General features: G+C 35.6%; 1 protein-coding gene across 1 annotated transcript in view; it reads left to right on the forward strand.

Annotated features, from left to right (window-relative positions):
* TMPRSS15 (transmembrane serine protease 15) overlaps nucleotides 1-20,733 on the forward strand; it is a 54,449-nt gene that overhangs the window by 25,891 nt on the left and 7,825 nt on the right. The window contains 9 exon segments of the mRNA XM_054061517.1: nucleotides 79-229; nucleotides 1,390-1,531; nucleotides 5,736-5,825; nucleotides 6,520-6,645; nucleotides 7,115-7,246; nucleotides 9,510-9,620; nucleotides 13,004-13,136; nucleotides 16,928-17,023; nucleotides 20,407-20,456. Coding sequence (XP_053917492.1) covers nucleotides 79-229; nucleotides 1,390-1,531; nucleotides 5,736-5,825; nucleotides 6,520-6,645; nucleotides 7,115-7,246; nucleotides 9,510-9,620; nucleotides 13,004-13,136; nucleotides 16,928-17,023; nucleotides 20,407-20,456 — 1,031 coding nt within the window.

Raw genomic sequence — 20,733 nt, forward strand, 5'->3', positions numbered from 1 at the left:
TAAAATAAAAAAACTTGACATTTTGTCATGAATTTTCACTTTGTTCTAATAATGACAAAATTTTTCTTCACCTTCTAGGTATTTCACGTACAGTACTAATGCTTATCGTTTAAGAGTTAGCATAAGTAATGTGTATGGTTTGGAAAAGATAGTTTTTGAGAAAGAAGGAAACTATGGAAACAACTGGAATTATGGACAAGTAACTTTAAATGAAACATCTAATTTTAAGGTTTGTTAAGCTGCTAGTTCTTTTTAAAAATTATTTTAGGTAAACTGATAGCAGTTTTCTGCCAAATGAACCTAATGACTGACAGCTCCAAAAATAATATCTACTACTATTTACTCAGGCATGCCATCAAATAAATATTAGCATGCAAAAGGCTGGAGTCCCCATTTGAATTGTTATCTTCAGTCTTCTGTGCTCTGGAATTTAAAGTAGTATTACCATAAAAACCAAAATCTTAACATTGTGATGGGACAACCAAGGTTATCACAAACAAGAGCTTTCCACAACCCAAGAGTGTTCAAAGTCTATCAAAACCTGACGTGAAGTTTAAAATCTCAACAGTGAGTGTGATATGAATTGCTTAGAAAATTTAAATTAAATAATTTTGATTCTGAAGCAGTATTTTCAATAATGAATTACACAATAATTCTGTAGAAGTGTGGTCCACACTCAGGAATGTATTTGGTGCCTCATGGTTAAAGACTGACCTGACTTATCTATTATCAGAGAGAGAAGATTTATTGTAGAAAATTCCTTCAGCAACTCTTTATTGAAAACAATGTTTTTTAATAGGTATTTGGAATAGCTCCTCCTTTATGGTAGTATTGAATGATGCAAAAGAGCTGCCAGAAAGACACATTTGCCATCTGTGACTTGGCTGCATCAAATTTGCAGCAAATGTATGTTCTATGATCTCAGGAAGAGTATTACACCTAGCTATATTTCTCCAACATAAACTCCCTGGTTGCAGGACTACTTTAAATATGTGGCTATTAAAGCGCAGTAACAAACAAATGTGACTAATTTAGTTTTTCCATGGAGATATATCATTAGATCAGGAGAAGTTTAACCTGATGAGATGAGTGATACTGAATTTGTGTATCAAAAATTACATGTATTTATATATAAAAAGTAAAGATAGTTTTAAATTGTATTCATCATTTGTATAAAGAAGTTCCTGCATTCCTTGGAATGATCCTTTAGAAACTGCTTTGTTTTGTGTGGAATCCTGTTTCAACTTCAGTGCCCTGGTCTTGAGTGTAGCATCAGAGTAGGTTACAGTGGAAATAAGAGCATTGAAAAAAGAAGACAGAATGGTTTGCACAGAAAGACGAAAAATGTTGCATTACATTATAAATTCTATTTTTTTTAATGAATTTCAGGTAATATTTGATGCCTTTAAAAGGCGTGGTTCTAGTGATATTGCCTTGGATGATATAGGTCTGACAAAAGGAGAGTGTAATGAGAGTATTTACATAGACCCAACTGCAATTCCGCCTGTTACTACTACCCCTCCAGTTCCCAGTAAGTAAATACTAAATTACAGCTGATTGTCATTTCCTCTTATTGTATTTGTGTATGTGTGATTCAGAATTGTTAACCTTCACTTTTAAAAAAATCTGTTATCTGCATTATAAAATTGCCTTCAGGATAACATACTAGGGATCCGATTCCCTCCACATGGTTTCATTGACAGCAATAGTACCGTAGATTCACAGTTTAAACTGTCAGTACACCATCTTCCAAAACTTGAAGAGTGGAAAATAATGTAAGAATTCAGAATTTGTCTCCAAAAGCTTTAATTAGTAAAGTTTCTAAGAAGCCACTGAAAGGGAAGGAAGAAGAAAGAGTAGGTAGGTTATAACCTCTATATTTGAAATTACAGGCAATGTGGCAAGGGCACACAAGAATGAATGTAGTCACATAGTAATAACACTAGAGGTCTCAATAGCAACAATTCACCAGGCTCTGAGAACACATACACAGTGTAGAGACCCATGTTTAGGGGAATGAATTTGTAACAGTAGCAGAATGGTTTAATAATAGAGTACAATCTATATAAGCATCTAATATTCAAAATGGAGGTATTAGCAGAAACAAGACTTACAATGAATGAGCTCTTTCCAATATGCATTTGGCTTTACTGCTAGTCCTACTATAATCTGATTAAATTAAAAAAAAAAAAAGAGAAATATTTGCTCGGAAAAAAAAAATTAGATAAGGAAACAGCAAGAAAAGAAGGACAGTCCTTCTGGATTTGGAAGAAATGAATGGACCAAAAAAGCAATCAAGAGGTTCTTTCCACTCCCAGATCTAATAAGAGGTTTCAGTACTTGCATAAATTAAGGAATGTGTCAAGCTAACTTTACTCCTTGTTGTAAGGAGTGATGAATAGGTGCTTGCTTTAGTAGTAATGGATGGGTCTTTTTTCCTGCTTGATGTGTCTTCATGTCATATCGTCTCACTATCTTCTTGGAGCATCTTCTGAGTCCTAGGTTCAGTGGGAAACTAGCGGAGGGTTAGTTTCATTTGCACACTTTTGCCATCCTCTCCAAGTAGAGTAGAAGTTAATGAAACATGAAATGTCCCTACCTATAGTGCATATGTACTTCTCCAGACAGGTTATACAGCTTGATCCAGACACATCACATTGCAGAGTCTTTTAGATGAAAGCACAGAGATTTAAGCTTCCTCAAAACATTCCAGTTTCGTGGAGATAGTTGGAAGAATCTCATTGAGAAAAATATGGATAAATACTTGTAGCCATCATTACAAATCTAGAAAATCCATATAAAAGAATGAAGAAAGATTGCATATGATGTTATCTAGGTCCGTGAATATTCAAAGCAAAAACTAGTACAAATGTTAATAGAGCATGTGGAAAAAAATCATTAAAATATCTAGTAGGTCTTTGTAATTTATTGTGAAAGAAGTATGAACTTCTTGGAAATAAGAGCTTTCTACAGAAGATCTATTCACACAAAGCCTCAAAACATTAAACAGTGAGTAAGCTCCAAAACTGCCTCTATTAGATTTACCGTCAAATACAAAGCACAGCTAGTCGCTCTCTTACCAGCATACAGTAAACGAAAAGGGTCAAAAATTAAAATAATAGAAAGAGTCTGTTTGCATTGCATTAATGTTGAAGCATTTAGTACTAATGTTGTCATTCAATCAAATCTATCACATCAGATCTACTGCACCAGGACAGATAGGGAAACTAAACCCTGTGGTAAATAGTAGCTAAGTACTGCTGTGAAAACACAAACACAGGACATTCAAGTGATAGATCTCTACCTAAAATAAGATTTTAATATTGAAAAAAATGAAGTGGTCATGTGGTGTATAGCTCCTTGTGAAAGAGGTTAGAGAGGAACCATACAAATGACAGCTGTACAATTAATTCCACATAAATTTGTGTTTAAAGCTCACTGGAAGTTTTCAAAACATTTTTCCCACTCATGAGTAAAATCAATTACTTCATCATTTTTCCATGCAAGGGAAAGATCATTACTAATGCACCTTACATGTAGTCAACACCAGATCAGATTTCTTTATAAGTTGCCCTTTTTCTGCTATTAAGCACGATCATCATCAGATGATACTGGCTAAGAATCATAGATTCTTCTTGTAGCTTTACAATAGTTGTGTGTTTGTTTGGATGTGTAGTAGTGCTCCATAAAAACAAGCCAATGTAATCCTTATTTATTGTTAATGGTATTTACAGAAAGTAGTACTCATTGTGAGCCATACAGCTGAAACGTAATATGCTTGTTAGTCTATGTGCTAATGTTAAAAGTTCCTTTTTCTATCAAAGGGTTCACTGTTTCTCGCCAGAATTGATTTTGTGAAATAGAAAGTCCTATAAGGCTGCTGTGAGAAAGTCCAAATCTTTCTTGCATTAATGGATTTTCCTTCCAATGGGATTCAATGGCTATACTCAGAGGGATACAAATAGATTACATCATCCCCAATGAAGTGGCTCAGGGTATGCAATACAGACAGACATAATTAAAGGTGAAATTCAAGCCATAAAGGGGAAGGGGGGAATTGTTAAAGTTTAGCCAAAACCTCAATTTTCATTCAAGGGATGCGACAACCACAAAAAAAACCCAAAATGGTAGATTTCTTGTGCCTTAAATTCTGTTTCCTGAAGCAATTGTAGGAGCACTGTTTATTTTTGACTAAAGTAATTATGAACAACAGATGTGGGAAAACACTGAAGTTTGTTCTGATGGTACAGCTGAAATTATTAAAAAATATTTCCCAATATGAAATAAAATTCTGGAACAAGTTGGTGAAGGATCTGGAGCACAAGTCTTATGAGGAGCAGTTGAAGGAACTGGGGCTGTTTAGTCTGGAGAAAAGGAGGCTGAGGGGAGACCTTATCACCCTCTACAACTAGTTGAAAGGAGGTTATAGCAAGGTGGGTGTTGGTCTTTTCTCCCAAGAGGACAGGACAAGTGATAGGAAAAGAGGAAATGGGCTCAAGTTGCATCAGGAGAGGTTTAGACTGGATATTAGAAAAAAATTCTTTACTGAGAGAGTGGTGAGGCATTGGAAGAGGCTGTCCAGGGAAGTGGTGGAGTCATCATCCCTGGAGGTGTTAAAAAATATGGCACTTTAGGACATAGTTTAGTAGGCATGGTTGTGATGGGCTGACAGTTGGACTTGATGATCTTATAGGTCTTTTCCAAACTTAATGATTCTATGTTTCAGTGATTCCAGTTTTTGGATGTAGAACACCATCTGAATCATATATTGAAAGCATATATTGAATCTACAAATACAGTCAGCTATGTCAAGGTGTATGAGTGCATGTACGTGTGTATATACATATCTACAATATTTCCTTTTAAATAGATTTTATTCAGTTTTATTCAGTCATGTAAATGCATACACATTTATGATAAAGACCTTCCTTGCTGGAGCACCTGTTCCAAGGAAAAAGCAAATGGCTACTTTTATCATTCACGAGGTTTAACTGCAAATTTTTTTTAGAGTCCTGGTGAAATCAAAAAAATAGTATAAGAGGTTTTTTTGCTATGAAGTTTATTTAGTACATGACAGAACAGGCTTTATACTTGAGTGTCTCTGCTAATGCTGCAAGAAGACCAGATAATAAGCAGGGTATATATGCTAAGTGCATAAACAGGTTATATTGGGACGGGGAGGCTTTCCTCTCTTTCATTGACAGTTTCTAGTTTTCATATTAATGTACTAGTAGATTATACAGTTGACTGTACCACATACTTTTCTTCATATTTTGTGTCATGTGCACAGCTTGCAGAATAATAATCACCAAATGAAGTATAGACTGTGTTTTTCCCTGAACTGCGTGGGGAAGACTTCTCATAGCATCATCATGAATACAGTTGTGCACCTGGGCACTAGAAGTTCACAAATAGCAATACACGAACTATAGCTGTAGTTAACACTATGGCATTGATTGTATATGTCAGCAGGTCTGACTTAGATACTGTGACTAATAAGGACAGTGAATTTTTTACACACCTTGCTTCCTCAATGTTGTGTCCTTACTGGAGAGTTGGCTTATCACAACTCATTCTTCAAGCTTTATACTAATGGCACCATTACTGAACCCTTACAGAGATTAAGTTAGTTTGAATATCCTCTTCATAACTTTTTTTCCAAATTATCTTTGTTACAACAGTTTGCAAAAGGAAGAAAAAAGAATAATCATGTTTTAAAATATTTTCTTTTTCAGCCGACTGTGGAGGGCCAGTTGAACTATGGGAGCCAAACAGTACATTCAGCTCTGAAAACTTTCCCGACTTCTACCCTAATCGAGCTTTTTGTAAGTCATTCTTCTCCAAGTCTTCAGGAAAGAAGGGATACTAAATCTGCTTTCCCAAGTCAGATGCTGTGAAGTAAAAAAAAAAATCTCAGCAGTGTACAGTGAGATCTTTTAACTGAAGTCTATATGGCACTTAGCAGAAGTTAAAAAATCATGTGCCGGTTGATTAAAGAGTGATGAAAATAAGCATAATGCCTTGGGATGGGTTCAGACAGGCTGATTCCACCATGCCTATTATGTCAAATATTTTCATGCCACTGCAACAACAGACAAGATGCCGAAAGTCCCCATTTTACCATTACAGTTCAGTGTATTTGCCAGATGAATATTATCGTCTCTTGCATCAGATAGTTAACCTTTTCTAGGGGCGAAGAATGTGTTGGGTTTTTAATCACAAGAGTCATCATTTTGTGTTTTCATGCCACATGAGATATGGCTCTCATTTCCAGGTTTAATTTCACAAGTTCCTAAATGAGATCCCTATCAGTGAAAAAATGTCTTTCATTCTACGAGCAGATTGAAAAAATGGTTAGGTTTTTTTTACCTTCTTTACAAGATTTCCATAGTTATCCACATTTACGTAGATTAACTATGATAAAGCACAGGCTAAGCAGAAGCAAATTCTTCTCTAAAAGGGCATCCAACTTGAAAGACAGGCTTATGTGATTTTTCTCTGTATATTATTACCTTCTAGGTGTGTGGTACTTAAACGCTGAAAAGGGAAAAAACATTCAACTTCATTTTCAGGTTTTTGATCTGGAAAATATTAATGATGTTGTTGAAATCAGAGATGGCAGAGGATCAAACTCCTTACTACTGGGCAAGTAACAGCACTGGGTACTGAAATGAATATGATCAGACAGCCGGAGCAAACAGATGGATTTAACATAAAGGAAATTAATTGTCTTTAATTTCATTCTATATTTCTTCACATATTGGGGTCTCAGAAATTAGGAGGAAAGCTTGAGAACATGTATTATATCTGACAACATTTCCCAAATGTTTGCATACACTCAACTTTCCATGCAATCCAAATGAAACTGATTTCTCGATAAATAAGTCTACACTTGTATGTGGACAAACAGAAGCATAATCTATTAGTAGAATCTCATGTTTCTACACTGATGTGTCAGATTTGGGGTTCAGGCTTGATCATTGCAGTCTGATAGCAGAATGACTGTATGGAGGAATAAATGTATTCACGGGATAGCAGTATTTTCTTTTGAACAGAAAATACCTTGAAATACATAAGAACAAAATAAATGTACTTATGTTCTTCTGGAGAATAGCTGTCTATACAGGACAAGACCCATTGCCAGATGTCTTCTCTACAACAAATGAGATGACAGTAATACTCATAACGAACAAGTCCATAACAAAGAAAGGTTTTCTTGCAAACTTTACTACTGGCTATCATCTAGGTAAGTATACGAACCCTTGTATTTAAGAGGTTTTATCACTGGCCAAATACTTTTGAGAAAAAGTGCAGAGTGGAGGGTGACTGTCAGCCCTGGATGAACAGAAATACAAAAAAGTTAAAGAGAAAAAGCCTAGTGGTTACCTACCTGTACTTTATGTTTTCTACAAAGAAAAGTGATGTTGTTGCTTTAGTGTAACTGGACCAATTTCTGTAACACCTGGAACTCTGTATGATGTTATGTGAAAAATTGACTCAGTCTTTTGACCAAAACTTGTTTGAATATTAAGAGGGGAAACACAAAGTATTCCCTATACAAGCACCAGAAAAGAACATCATTGGGTGACTCATTTGGGGGTTTCATTTATGCATGGGTATAAACTGGAGAGGGGCAGATTTAGACTAGACATTAGGAAGAATTTCTTCACCATGAGAACAGTGAGACACTGGAACAGGTTGCGCAGGGAGGTTGTGGATGCCCCATCCCTGGAGGTGTTCAAGGCCAGGTTGGATGAGGCCTTGGGCAGCCTGATCTAGTGGGATGTCCCTGTCCATGGCAGCGGGGTTGGAACTAGATGATCTTTAAGGTCCCTTCCAACCCAAACTATTCTGTCATCCTATGATTCTATCTTTAAATGTGTTTGTAAAATATTCATTCTCGATCATATCAACTAGAAAAGGAAAACATATACAGTAACTCTGATTAATGTTTGCAATACGGTCCTTCTTGTATCTTTAAAAATTCTGTCCTTACCATGTGAAGAATATGGGAAGAGTTGGTCTTTTAAACATTTATACAGAAGTACTTCTGATTGCAGTCAGTTTCTTTCTGAAAGTTTCCTGGTTTTGTTGGGGACTGCAATTAGACTTGTCACTCATGTAAGTAATTCAGCAATCAGCTCTCCAAAAACATGTGAAATGGAGCCAAATGCAAAAGTATATGGAACATCAATATGCTTACCAGGACAAATGCTTACACTAACTCTAGGCCAAATCTTGATTAAATTAATTAGAAGCTTTGTGTTACTTCAGTGGAAGTCTGACAGAAGAAAAAGAGAAAGAAAAAGCAGTATGTATTCAGACATGTGAAGTTCCATTCATTTGCATTCATTTGAACAGAAAGCCAACAAGAATTTACAGTCTTTTTCTTCAAATGTAATAAAAGGCAAGTGTCTCCCAGTATGTTTAGCTAGCTGCAGCTTTTTAATAGATTAATAGTAAATGTAATAGCATTAACTTTCTTCATCTTTAAAAAAATCTTAACTATAGATTACCTTCGTAAAATCAACTTTGTTTAGTTCCCTTGTGCAAGACTGAGACGTAAGTTTATATGGACATATGTCCATTTTGTTGCTTCTTATTCTGCCTCCCCTATCACATTTATTCAGTTCAACACTACGCCTTTTATTTAGCTGGTTCAGCATCTTTGCTGAGCCTACTTTGCTCATATTTTGCTCTAAAATAAAAATTGATCTTAACAAGGCAGAGTTCTCAAAGTGGCCATTGCCAATTCTGGTTAAATACATTAAAAAGGTTCCATTTGCAAAAGAATTATGCTTATTCATGATCTTTGCAGCCAAACGACTGAGACTAAATCTGGGCATGCAAGCCCAAGGATAAAAGGATTGTCAGTAAATAAATATTTTACAAGAAAAGCAGGTTTCTCTTTGCATTTTATTATTCCATGAAATATCAAATTTTTAAAAATAAATACTTTTTGGTGGTATTCAATATAATAAAAAAAAACCAACCTTACCTAAATGAAAACTGAATTCTATGGAAAATCTGGCATCAGTTATGGCCACTGAATGTGTGAAAATCTGATACATGGCTTTTGTAAACCATGTTCCTTTGTTTCTGTATTGCACAATAGGCAATACTGACAGATGAGTGAATCATTTAAAATTAATATTAAAAATTCAGAAGAAAAGAAAATTACCTTGTCTTAAATAAGACTTCTAGGTAATTAAATGTTTCAATCAATAAATCCAGGAAGGTAAAATAAAGAGAATAAACAATTATTCAACAGAATTTAAGTTCATGACTATTATTTCCTGAAGGAAAGGAAAGGAAAGGAAAGGAAAGGAAAGGAAAGGAAAGGAAAGGAAAGGAAAGGAAAGGAAAGGAAAGGAAAGGAAAGGAAAGGAAAGGAAAGGAAAGGAAAGGAAAGGAAAGGGGAAAGGTTCTGCATATGATCCACTCAATTTTTATTTCAGGTGAACTATATGATCTCATTGTCGTTACGGATTCTTCTTGTTTTCCTTCAGGAGCTTGTGCAATTGATGAGCATCAGTGTGGCAGCGGGGAGTGCATACCATTGCACAACTTTTGTGACAGTCTACCTCAGTGTGAAGATGGCTCTGATGAAGCAAAGTGCGGTAAGTTTTCCTTCATACAAAGAGAAGGAATGTATGCATATTTGGTAGGAATTTCCTAGGAAAAAAGGCACAACAGCACAGTTAGTAGACACTACTGCATCTCCACGCAGATCATGCCAACTTACACAGCAGTATCTCATTGAGTTTGTCAGGGTCAAAAAAACTAAGTTATTTTTCTGACATAGTATACGTTTACTGGCAAACATGTCTGGTAAAAGCAGGGAGTTCCTCTGTGCTTAAAACTATGGCTTCTTATTATGACCTCAAAATTGAATAAAAATTCATTATATGCTTTCCTTCTGTATCCATTTCATATTCTCTTAAATTCCATCACTTTTTACTGTAATTAATTTTTGTTGCACAGCAGTATAAATTCTGCAGCATAAGGTAGAGAGTAAGTGTGGTTGATAGAAATTCCCAGCTAATTTCTCAGGTGTGAAGCCAAACAGCAAAATGTGGTACCCTCCAGCCTGCCTGGGCTTCATCTTGTGGATGCATTGCCATAGGCTGGAGGGATGGCACAGCTGCAAAAGCAGCATCCTTTAATGACAGTGGATGTGCACTTCATACAACAAGGAGACCAACAGTTGCTACTGCTTATTCCTCTAGTAAAATTGTTCTTTCCAAAATGTAGGTGTACAGTATATGGCTTCATTTCACATAACAAGGAAATAGCATTCTTTAAACAATATTTTAAATGTACAACTGATGTTAAAATCATGTTGGGCCTAGAACAGAAATTAAATTGCTGTTTCTGACAAAGTGCTGTTCTGACAACCTATTGTGGAACACTAATGGAAGAGTTAAAAGTGGCCTTTAAGCTTAGTACATCATTATCTTCCTTTACTTGCTGCTTGGGATCAGAATGTACTTGTATGTGTGCTAACGGTTCTAATTGGGTTCAATACCTTTTACATGCATATATATATAGTCATATGGATGGTATATATAAATATATGTATACATATATACATGTCTGAAGGCACAGTTCAATATCTTTTACGTGCATATATATATAGTCATATGGATGGTATATATAAATATATGTATACATATATACATGTCTGAAGGCACAATTCACTCTTTGCAATAGTGCAAGCAGCTATTTTGTTGCAAAAATGTTCTTCCTTTAAGATGCATAGAAAAAACTAACTTCAGCTTCTTATGAAGCAAAGAGGACTTGAATGCTTTTTTTCTAGTCATTGCTAAAGAAGATCTGAATAAGGTAACCATCACCTACATTAATATGGCATACATTTTCCCAAAGATTTATTTTGCCATATATTGTCTATTACTTCATAACAAATTGCCTCACATTAACAACTGGGAGAATTGTTTCCAAAATACATTTACTCCAAACACTGAATCAATCTAAGCCTTAAAATAAAATGAACTTCAATTAGACATATTCACATCGAGTCTTTTCTGTGTCCAAAAGTCTTTCTCATTTTCTTGAAACCAATTTCAATTTCTTATCAGAAGTGGCAATTTGAACTAGACAAACTGTAATTTTTAAATGCTTCAACTTCTGAAATTTCCCAGGTAGCGCTAAGGAAAAGTGTGGGATATCTCTTCCTTTGCAGAGTTCTAAAATATATGATATTTGAATTAAGTAGTTATTGAGTGCTCAATGACTCTCTTATTCCTTACAAACAATGTATTTGTAGAAGAACATGGATCTTACGAAAAGTAAGGAAAAGGAATTACAGTTCAAATAAAAGAGTAGAGAGGTGTCAAAAGTAACTTGGAGAAATCTCACAATGCAAAAAATTCTGAGTTTTTTTCAAGATTGCTTGATAATTTTTCATAACTGAGGCTTACTATTAAATCATTACTGTATCTAATTTATTTCATTCACACACTCTGTCAAAGAGGCATTCCTATTTTCTCTTTTTTTTTTTGAAAAAAGACTTCTGGATAGCTAAGAGTTTACAAAACAACTATTTTGTCAACCAATAAATTTTAAATGCACTTTATGTTTTTCCCTACTTCATGATGGCAATAACTGTTGTCTCCTTGAAACACCTTTGTAGCTCCTGAGACGTGTATGGGATTATGTTAACCTTCTTAAAACTTACATCCAGCTTCCTTAGTCACTCTGCTGATAGGAGAATTGCAGAACCACAGAATGGTAGTGGTTGGAAGGGACCTCTGGAAATCTAGAACAACCACTTTGCTAAAACAGGTTCATCTAGAGTGTATTGCATATGAATGTGTCCAGGCAGGTCTTGAATATCTCCAAAGGAGACTCCACAAGCTCTCTGGGTAGCCTGTTCCAGTGCTCTGTCATCCTCAAAGTAAAGAAGTTTTTCCTTATGTTCAGATGGAACTTCCTGTGTTCTAGTTTTTGCCTGTTGTCCTTTGTTCTGTTGCTGGTCACTGTTAGAAATAGTCTGTCCTCATCCACCTGACACCTACCTATTAGATATTTGTAAGCATTGATAATATCCCCCTACAGTCTTCTCTTCTCCAGGCTAAATGCACTCAGGTCTCTCAGCCTTTCCTTGCGAGAGAGGTGCTCCAGTCCACTAGCTATTTTTGCAGCTCTCTACTTGACGGTCTCCGGCAGTTGTTTTTCTTGAGCTGGGGACCTCAGAATTGGACACTGTACTCCAGATGTGGCCTCACTAAGGGTCTAGAGAAGGAGGACAACATGGACAAGATCCCTTGACTGCTGGCCACGCTCTTATTCATGTACCCTAGGACACCATTGGCATTCTTGGCCACGAGGGCACATTGCTGACTCATGCTTAACTTCTTGTTCCTAGGACTTCCAGGTCCTTCTCTGCAGAGCTGTTTTCCAACAGGTCAACCCCTAACATGTGCATGGGGTTATTCCTGCCTAGGGGCAGGACTCTACTCTTGGGAAAAGTTTTAGTAAAAAGTCTGGTTTTCAGGGAGTTTTTATTTTTGTACATTTGATCTATCTTAAGCTGCAATGAAAGCAGTGAAAATTCTTATAGCAATTTGACCTGGAAAATCCAATTTTTCTGTCACATCTGTTTTTAACTTATTTTCAATCAGTGTTACTGAGCTCTCTATAGCTAAAACTTAACACCATATCTGGAAAATGCATAATGCTGGCTAAGATTAGTCAGAGTTGATGGAAAATGTGCTGTTTATTGTCTATTTCTGACACATTTACAAAACAGAGGGTATAGAAGTCTCCTGTGGCAGAAATATAGAAGGAGATAGCAATAACATCTCCTTCCTGTGGGAGCACAACATCCTGGAGATGCTGCGTTTATTACCACTGTAATGTATTTTAACTTTTTTTGTTTGTTGCTGGCAAGAATATTTGTATTACATTTCTGTTTGCTTGGGGTAGGGGGGATTTCGGTTTAACACCTATCTGATATTATTCTGCCCATTTTGGTCTACAGTGAGATTGCTTAATGGTTCTCCAAGCACTGAAGGCCTAGTAGAGGCCAGGATTGGAAAGACATGGCACCTGGCATGTGCAGATGATTGGGATGAAGAGATTTCAGACAGTGTTTGCCAGCTGCTGGGCTTAACGTGAGTGAAACATATCCATTGTCCTTGTAACTTGTTTGCAGGTTTGTTGAGTCTGTATATTGGTGGTTTTCTCATTATTTTACTGATGTCTTTCCCAGCCAAAACAGGGAAAAATATATTTTTCTGTAGCCAGTGAAATCCTTAGTGTGCCAACAAGTTTGTAAGTGTTACAAAAATCTGTTTTGATGGCATTTATTACAGGATTGATGACTCTGAATATAGCGTGTTAGGCATGAGAGTACATATTGGAGAACAATGGGAGACTGACTTGGATGTATTAGTCTTTTATCAATTTATGTCATCATTTATATCTTCACTTTTATGAAGATGGCTCAAGAGTAAAGCTGGAGAAAAGAGCAGCCTTGGCTGCTCTGCTATTATACTAATGTTCATTTCAAGTAAATTCAAGATAATCACTTGGGGTCCCCATAAGTTTCACACCCTTCATTAGACCTGAGCTGTGAGAGAGGAAATTGTATTTCTCTTGAGGTATACCTAGACGAGGGAGGGAGGAGGGATGTATGTGACTGAGAAAATAGATTTGGCTTTAGTCACTATTCAGCAGAATTTCCAGGCAAGAAGTGGGGAGGGTTGAGTATAAAAATGTTGCAGTTTTTGGTCTATTGTAAAACCTATGTCCTAAGTCCTGGCCTTCTTGCACTATATGCAACTCCACTGCCATCCACTGAATGATAAATAGTCTTCCCTACAGTGCTAAGGTTTTTAGGGAATGTCACTCATCCAAGTAATAATCAAATTAAATTCTAAGCTTTCAATTCATTATGTTGGTTTCCTACCAAAGTAGGATGCCTGCAAATGCACTTCTGATAAATTAATTGTAGAAAACACTTAGAAAATTATTTGTAGCAAGGCTTACCAAAGTATCCAAGTGTTACTTGCAAATATTTTTAATGATTGGATGAATGTGTGCTGGTCTGATTTTTCACTTTTTCCCTTTGTGTAGGTACTGCATTTACATAAATGTCAGATACCTGCATGCCCAAATCCTGTTTGTTATTGATCTCATTTGCTCATGCATATAAGAACATACAAACTATGACCAAATTTTCTTCTAGTGAAATTGTCCTTTTCTGTGGCTAGTAGCCTTGTTCCTCTAATTTCTTCTCCTTCTCCCTTGCCTCCTTTCCCTCTATATCTTCTGGACACTAATAATTTTGTGGTCTATCGGTTTCATTTGCATTTCTATATCTGAACTTTATAGTACACATTATCTTCCACAGTATTTTCTATTACTTTTTAAAACTTGCTTATGCTTTTGTCTCCATAACATGTGGCAACGTTTCAGTTTGTCTTTATAAACTAGGCAGACATACTTGTTTGAAACATATTAAGTTTCCTAGTTAGTTCTTTTGAATTTAATTTTTTAGTTTATTGCATTTTCCTATTGTCAATAAATACATTTTAAACCTAAATTTCATTAATTTTTCATATCCTGGGTGCTACTGCTGTTACTGATCCTACAGAATAGGATGAAATCATCATATATACACATGTACATAAATCCTGTAAGCATCATGCTATTTCTGCCTTTCATTAATCCGCGTGTAGCAGCATATTTATTAATAAGCAGCAACATATATGTAATTAAATTGACGTTTGTAACAAGGCTATTGCTTATGATCCTATACTGAATAATTGCCTAGAATCACACTTCATCAGGGAAAGAGGCTAAGGTTCGTCTAGGACAATTTACATTTGCCCTTAATTGCTTATACATTTGCTAGTTTCATTTACTGTTTAACTTATGAAAAGGACTGCAATTATACAAGTCATAGAATCATAGAATGGAAGTACTCCAGTTCTCTGATCATCTTCATAGTCTTCCTTTGGACCTGTTTCAACAGTTCCATATCCTTCTTATGTTGGGGATTCCAGAACTGGACACAATACTCCGGGTGAGGTTTCATGAGAGCAGAGTAGAGGCGGGGTCCCGATTATTTCTGTAGCTGGGCTAGCAATTGCAATGTTCCACACAGATTCTAGTAAATCACATATGTAAATCCTTTTGTCTCCATTTTTCAAATATGGAACACCTACACGTTCATCTACAAAATATAGCTTAGGCAAGTAATTTCCAAATATTCTTTATGAGTCTGGAGTCCAAGGCGCACAGATTGATGCTCTTGAGAAACCTGATCAAGATCCTTTGTTCAGCTTGCATTTGTAACTGTGTGCATCTGACACTGTTAAAACCTGACCATAGGTAGCATCACTTTTGCTTGAACCAACAATATCATACTCCAAGCTTTTCATGATTGTAGTGGTCTGATGTGTCCTGGTATAATGTAACTGAAAATGTAAGCCAGTAATATTCATAAATGTACTTAGTCTAAGCTCTTTCTGGTAGCATATCCAATTTTTACATTGTTAAAAGCTCCTGCTCAGTAACTTCCTCAAGAAACAACTTAGTGCCTTTCACATATATTTTAGCACTTACTACAGACTGGTATCAGTGAAGTTCCTCATCATAGAATTTGACTCTACCTACCTGGGTTGGCACTTTGCTACTTTCCCAGACTATGTAAAAGGTCAGCTCGGAGTTCTGGAGGAATCTCTGAGGTATATATTAGTATACTAGTGATTTATATTGGAAAAAGTCTGTACACTGGGCTGTGCATGTTCCTAGAGAGAATTGTCATTTTGAGGCTATGAAAGGCTGCAGCAATGACTTTTTCAGTAGAGTGGGCCATACAAATCCCTTAGTGGTGAAGCAGGGTTATTGAACACTTCCTTTGTCATATGCCTAGCCTTACTCTCCAAATAGAAGATTTGAAAGCAGATTCTGGACTTCATACTTCCCAGGAGAATGATTTTTACTGCACTTGAAGAGAAGAGATGGTACTTCCTTGCTATACAGATGTTTTCTGTGTATTAAATCTTCTCTTCTTGCTCTGGCTAAAGGGTTAGACAGAAGTACGCTGTCACCCCCCAGAAAATTATGTAATCTGAACACAGCTATCTTTTTCCCTATGGTTCCTCAAGAGAAAGCAAACGTATTCCTTAGGTCTATGTTCCAAGTTGGTCATATGCAGTAACACAAAGTATATGATGAGGAAAGGCTATAAAGTAAATCTGGATATGGGCTGTAAGATCAAGACTATTTATCTCACTACTAGTACACAGAATTCTTGTTGTTCAAAAGGCTGTTGTTACAAAAAAAAAGTGAGTTGAGGAGTACACCCCACTTCAGATGAGCTATCTTGTTTATAGCAAACATGGCACCTTTGAGTTATTCCACAAACAGCTATTTTAATTTCAACAGATCTACAAGGTGAAACTTAACTTCTGAGAAGGTAGCATTAATTCCATTATATTCTTCATGATAAAAAACAGTTTCATTTCTTCTCTAGGCACAGAAATATATCATCAATCTAATTATGACCCCCACCCCCCCCAAAAAGCAAAACTCTGATATTCCAAGGTTCATCTATTACTGTTCCATTTTGCATACTAAGTTTTAGCTCCATACATTTAAGAACTGGTACTGCAAACCCTTCAATGTGTCACAGAAAAGCAGAAGTTGATACTTTGCTGCTATTAAAATAATTAATATCTCTTTCAATGTTACTGTGGCATTAGAAATCTTGGTATAAGTGTGAAAGTAGGCAAGTGACATTTTAATACATGTCTTTAAAAATCTCCTGATAAATGGTCATTATTTAGGAAAAAAAATGATGCTGTTTTCCATCATCAGAGTCCTGTCCCAAATATTCCCCCACTGGCAGAAGTAGATAAATATCTAAAAATATCCATGTGTGTCTTTTTTCCAGGGATGCAAATATGTCATCAACTATTTTATTCACTGGAGATGGCCCATTTGTCAATATCACCAAAGCAGCTAACCACAGCCTAATATTTACAAAAAGGTGGGTAGAGTGAGCTTTCTTTCACATACAAAGGCTAACTTAAGGCATGGTGGTGATCATTTCTACTCTAATTTCCAGCTGAAGTTTATCTGGGAGATAACATGGTTCTGTATGAGATCTGGATGATAAACACAAACATATTTTATTCTTTGTCTACTGCTGAATTTTGTGTAACATTGGGCAACTCACTCTTACTCCCTCCATTCCTGTCCATCTACTATAAATTTAAGAAGAGAGAAAAGTTTGCTGTATTCTTAGATAGCATTCAATACAGTCTTAAGTGACGTCTATACATTTACTGTGGAAACAATAAATACTGCTATTTTTATGGAAAAAAAAATATCTAGAAATCTTTAAATTATGAATATATAATACAGTAGGAGAATTAAAATTGAATATATTTCACCCATGGCAATATAGAAGTTATCACACTAGGTTCTCTTGGTAACAGAGAAATATAAACACCACAAATTGTGATCCATCAAGGCATCTCTTGAAACATAATGAGTTGCACTCTATAATCCATCAACTTTACTGATAGATTTAGGATTAAGAGTGGATTGCTAAAGTAGGCAATCCACAGACAAGTATCTATATTTAGACAAATTATCCCTTCTCAACAATGACTTCTGTTTTTTTTGTCCACATCTAGAAGTGAATAATTAGATGAGATGATTCTCAGAATTCATTCAAGTATACTCTAATCTTTCTCAGTGCAAATAACAGCTAAAGTGATTCTGAAGGGTCCTACACACTGGTAGAATTTCTTGTAGATTAAATGAAAATGTAATGTTAGCACACGATTATACTCTCAAGAAATTCTGGGATTTACAGTACATGTCTAAAAGGAGAAAGGCTTGTCATCGTCAAATAAAATATATGTATCTATATAAAGACTTCAATTACTGTCTGTCTGCTTATAGGAGGGCTTATTATACACATTTTTCTGGAATCCTACCAAAAGCACTGAGGCAGAAAATTACTGCCTACTTTCTAAAATGCTATAACCATGTTGAGGATGGGAAAAGTCCATGGTCTTTCAGGTTTCCTTTTTAAACATATCACATAGTAACAAAGCAGGAAAGACTTCTTCATTTGCCGACCATAGAAGGAAAAAAAAATACATTATATGTTCTAATTATATGCAAACATTTATCACTCTCACTGGTGATGAAAGTATCTTAAATTAATGGAATATCATTGCAAGCTATTTTTCTTTTTTTCTTGAGTGTATGTCTAAATCAGCATTGCCACAAGCGATCTTAAAGAGCAGTAATGACTTAAAGATGTTTTCTGTTAATATCTGTTAAACACTAAAAAGTGATTAATGTGGGAAGAAATGGAATAAGATCATTCATCCTAGTTGTAAATCTGTTGCAGAAATAGGTATCTTCTACAATTTTTCATCTGGACAGCTGACAGGAATCAATGTATAGGGTGACACCATTACAGAGTCGCATACTTTTTTTTTTACATATAATGAATGGTAGAAAGATTACACAGATTTGATAATTAAAAAAACCCATTAACTACTAATCAAATTATAAAATTTCTTACATTGTCTTTGTCTTTATTCAATCATAACTACCACTGAAGCAAAAGACGGCACATAAAATAGGACTTGAAAGCTGTGGTGGCAGAGACAGCAAAACTGTTCTCTGATGCACGTAGGTAATGTATTTCTTGGCAGGATAGCTTTGTAATGGGCAAAATCCTGCCCTGAAGATTCCAGAGGCACAATTGCTTTTGCTAGTCCTCAGTAAAGATCATACATATGTCCCACCTACTCCAGATTTCTGCCCAGCATGCTGCTTCAAAGATGACACTCAGAGGCACATAAGGTGGGTATTCAACATATGTCTTTTAGATTCTCCTATGGTGACCAAGAGTCAGCTGAGGGCTGGTGAGTGGAAGTACAGGCAAAGAAGTGGTTTTCATATTGGGAGATAGCTTCAGAAAGAAGAAAAAGTAGATGCCTATGAATAGCCCCACTAAAGCAATCAGTAGGCACTAGTGCTGAGACAAAGAACCTTGTTAGATGCAACTCCCTGCTGAATTTTAAAAGAAGAGGGACAAATCTGACATATTAGTTTGGGTTGTTTATGCATCTATCTAAAAGAAAACATAGAACCAGATAAAGGAGCTAATGTACAGTACCAGCGACCACCATTTTAAAGCCTATGGAGTAAGCTTGGTCAAGAGTTTTAGTTGCTATGAAGTTTATGCAGAAGTTAGTATTGTTTTCCTGTGGATTTATGCACTTCTGATTGTTCTCCTTGATGTCTGCCACACTGCCAAGGGATGCCTTTATGAAGTCAATACAGATTTGAATACAAATTACAGAATTTGGTTTCCACTTTTTAAATTACAGCTTTAACATTATGCATCTTTTTCTAAGTAGAAAATGGCTATGTGAGACTTTTCAGGGCTGGAGGCGTAGCTCATTCTTACCTGCTCTGTGGTGCAGATTTAGCTGGGGAGGTGGGGGTTGGTTATAACTCCCACTTGCCCTTCTTGTCCCATTATGCCATTGTGAAAATGCTGCGTCATGTCATACACTACTTCCTTCCCAAGAGTTATGAAATTTTGGAGCAAATACAGTGAGGGTTACATAATACTCATCATGTTTAAAGTATCCTTCCCTTTTTCTATTTAAGAATTACACAGAAATGAATACTGTAAACTAGTCATTGGCAAACATTTTTTTTTAATCTGTTTCTGTGTGTATCAGATTTAAATTGCTAGCACACACTGTCTCAGGTGTTCAGATTCATTAGAAGCTACGAAGATAATCTTAAAACCTCTCAGCATCAGAAATGTTTGAGTATTTTTCACATGAGGTCTTGTGCTCTTCATACTCTGGCTAAATATATCTGCTAAATAATTTCTAACCCTGTATATATAGCTATATATTTTACAGTGCATTATAATCTTAGTAAAAAAGATAAGAATGATATTAAACTAACCTTTTAAATTCTTTGGTCACACTGATCTCTAGTGGTCAGGTATTGAAAACATCTCAAAAGGTAGAAAAAATACTACATGCAGATACAATTTTACTAAGAATCTGTCACAGACAGATTGCTCATTTCCCTAAATCATAAAGGAAGTCTACTTTTCTTTTATAACTTACTCCAATTAAGTGTCCATTGAAGAATACATATGCTTAACATATATAATATAATGTTGTCTATTTATAATTAGAACATGTAAGACAAAATATTATATTTGACATTTTGATACTGATAAACTAATGTACATATATATATACACCTATATTTATATACATTTTTAAATATATGTGTGCGTGTACATGTATTTGACAGTCATTTAGTGTTACCTGATATGCAGATACCTGTGGTTTAATTGCACTTTCTTTCTAGAGAACACTGTTCAAAGAACCTGGTGGTTCATCTGCAATGTAACATTGAACGTAAGTGAACATACTCTGGGAATATTTCACACAGAAATTGAATTGTTCAGTCCATAAAGCCTAATATTTATAATCTGAATTGAAAGGTTAGGGAATGGACTATAAAAACTATACTAATAAAGATATAAACACAGGAAAATTTACAGTCCTTACTTGTTTTCAGAGTTAAGTATATGCTAGAGATAGGTCTATACTGAAAATTCATATATGAAAAATCCAGAAAGTGTGAAGAAAGAACACATCTAAATTCAAGTTGTAAAGTGTCATTATTATTTCA

Source organism: Cuculus canorus, chromosome 1 (genome assembly GCF_017976375.1).
Source record: "Cuculus canorus isolate bCucCan1 chromosome 1, bCucCan1.pri, whole genome shotgun sequence".
Taxonomy (NCBI): Eukaryota; Metazoa; Chordata; class Aves; order Cuculiformes; family Cuculidae; genus Cuculus; species Cuculus canorus.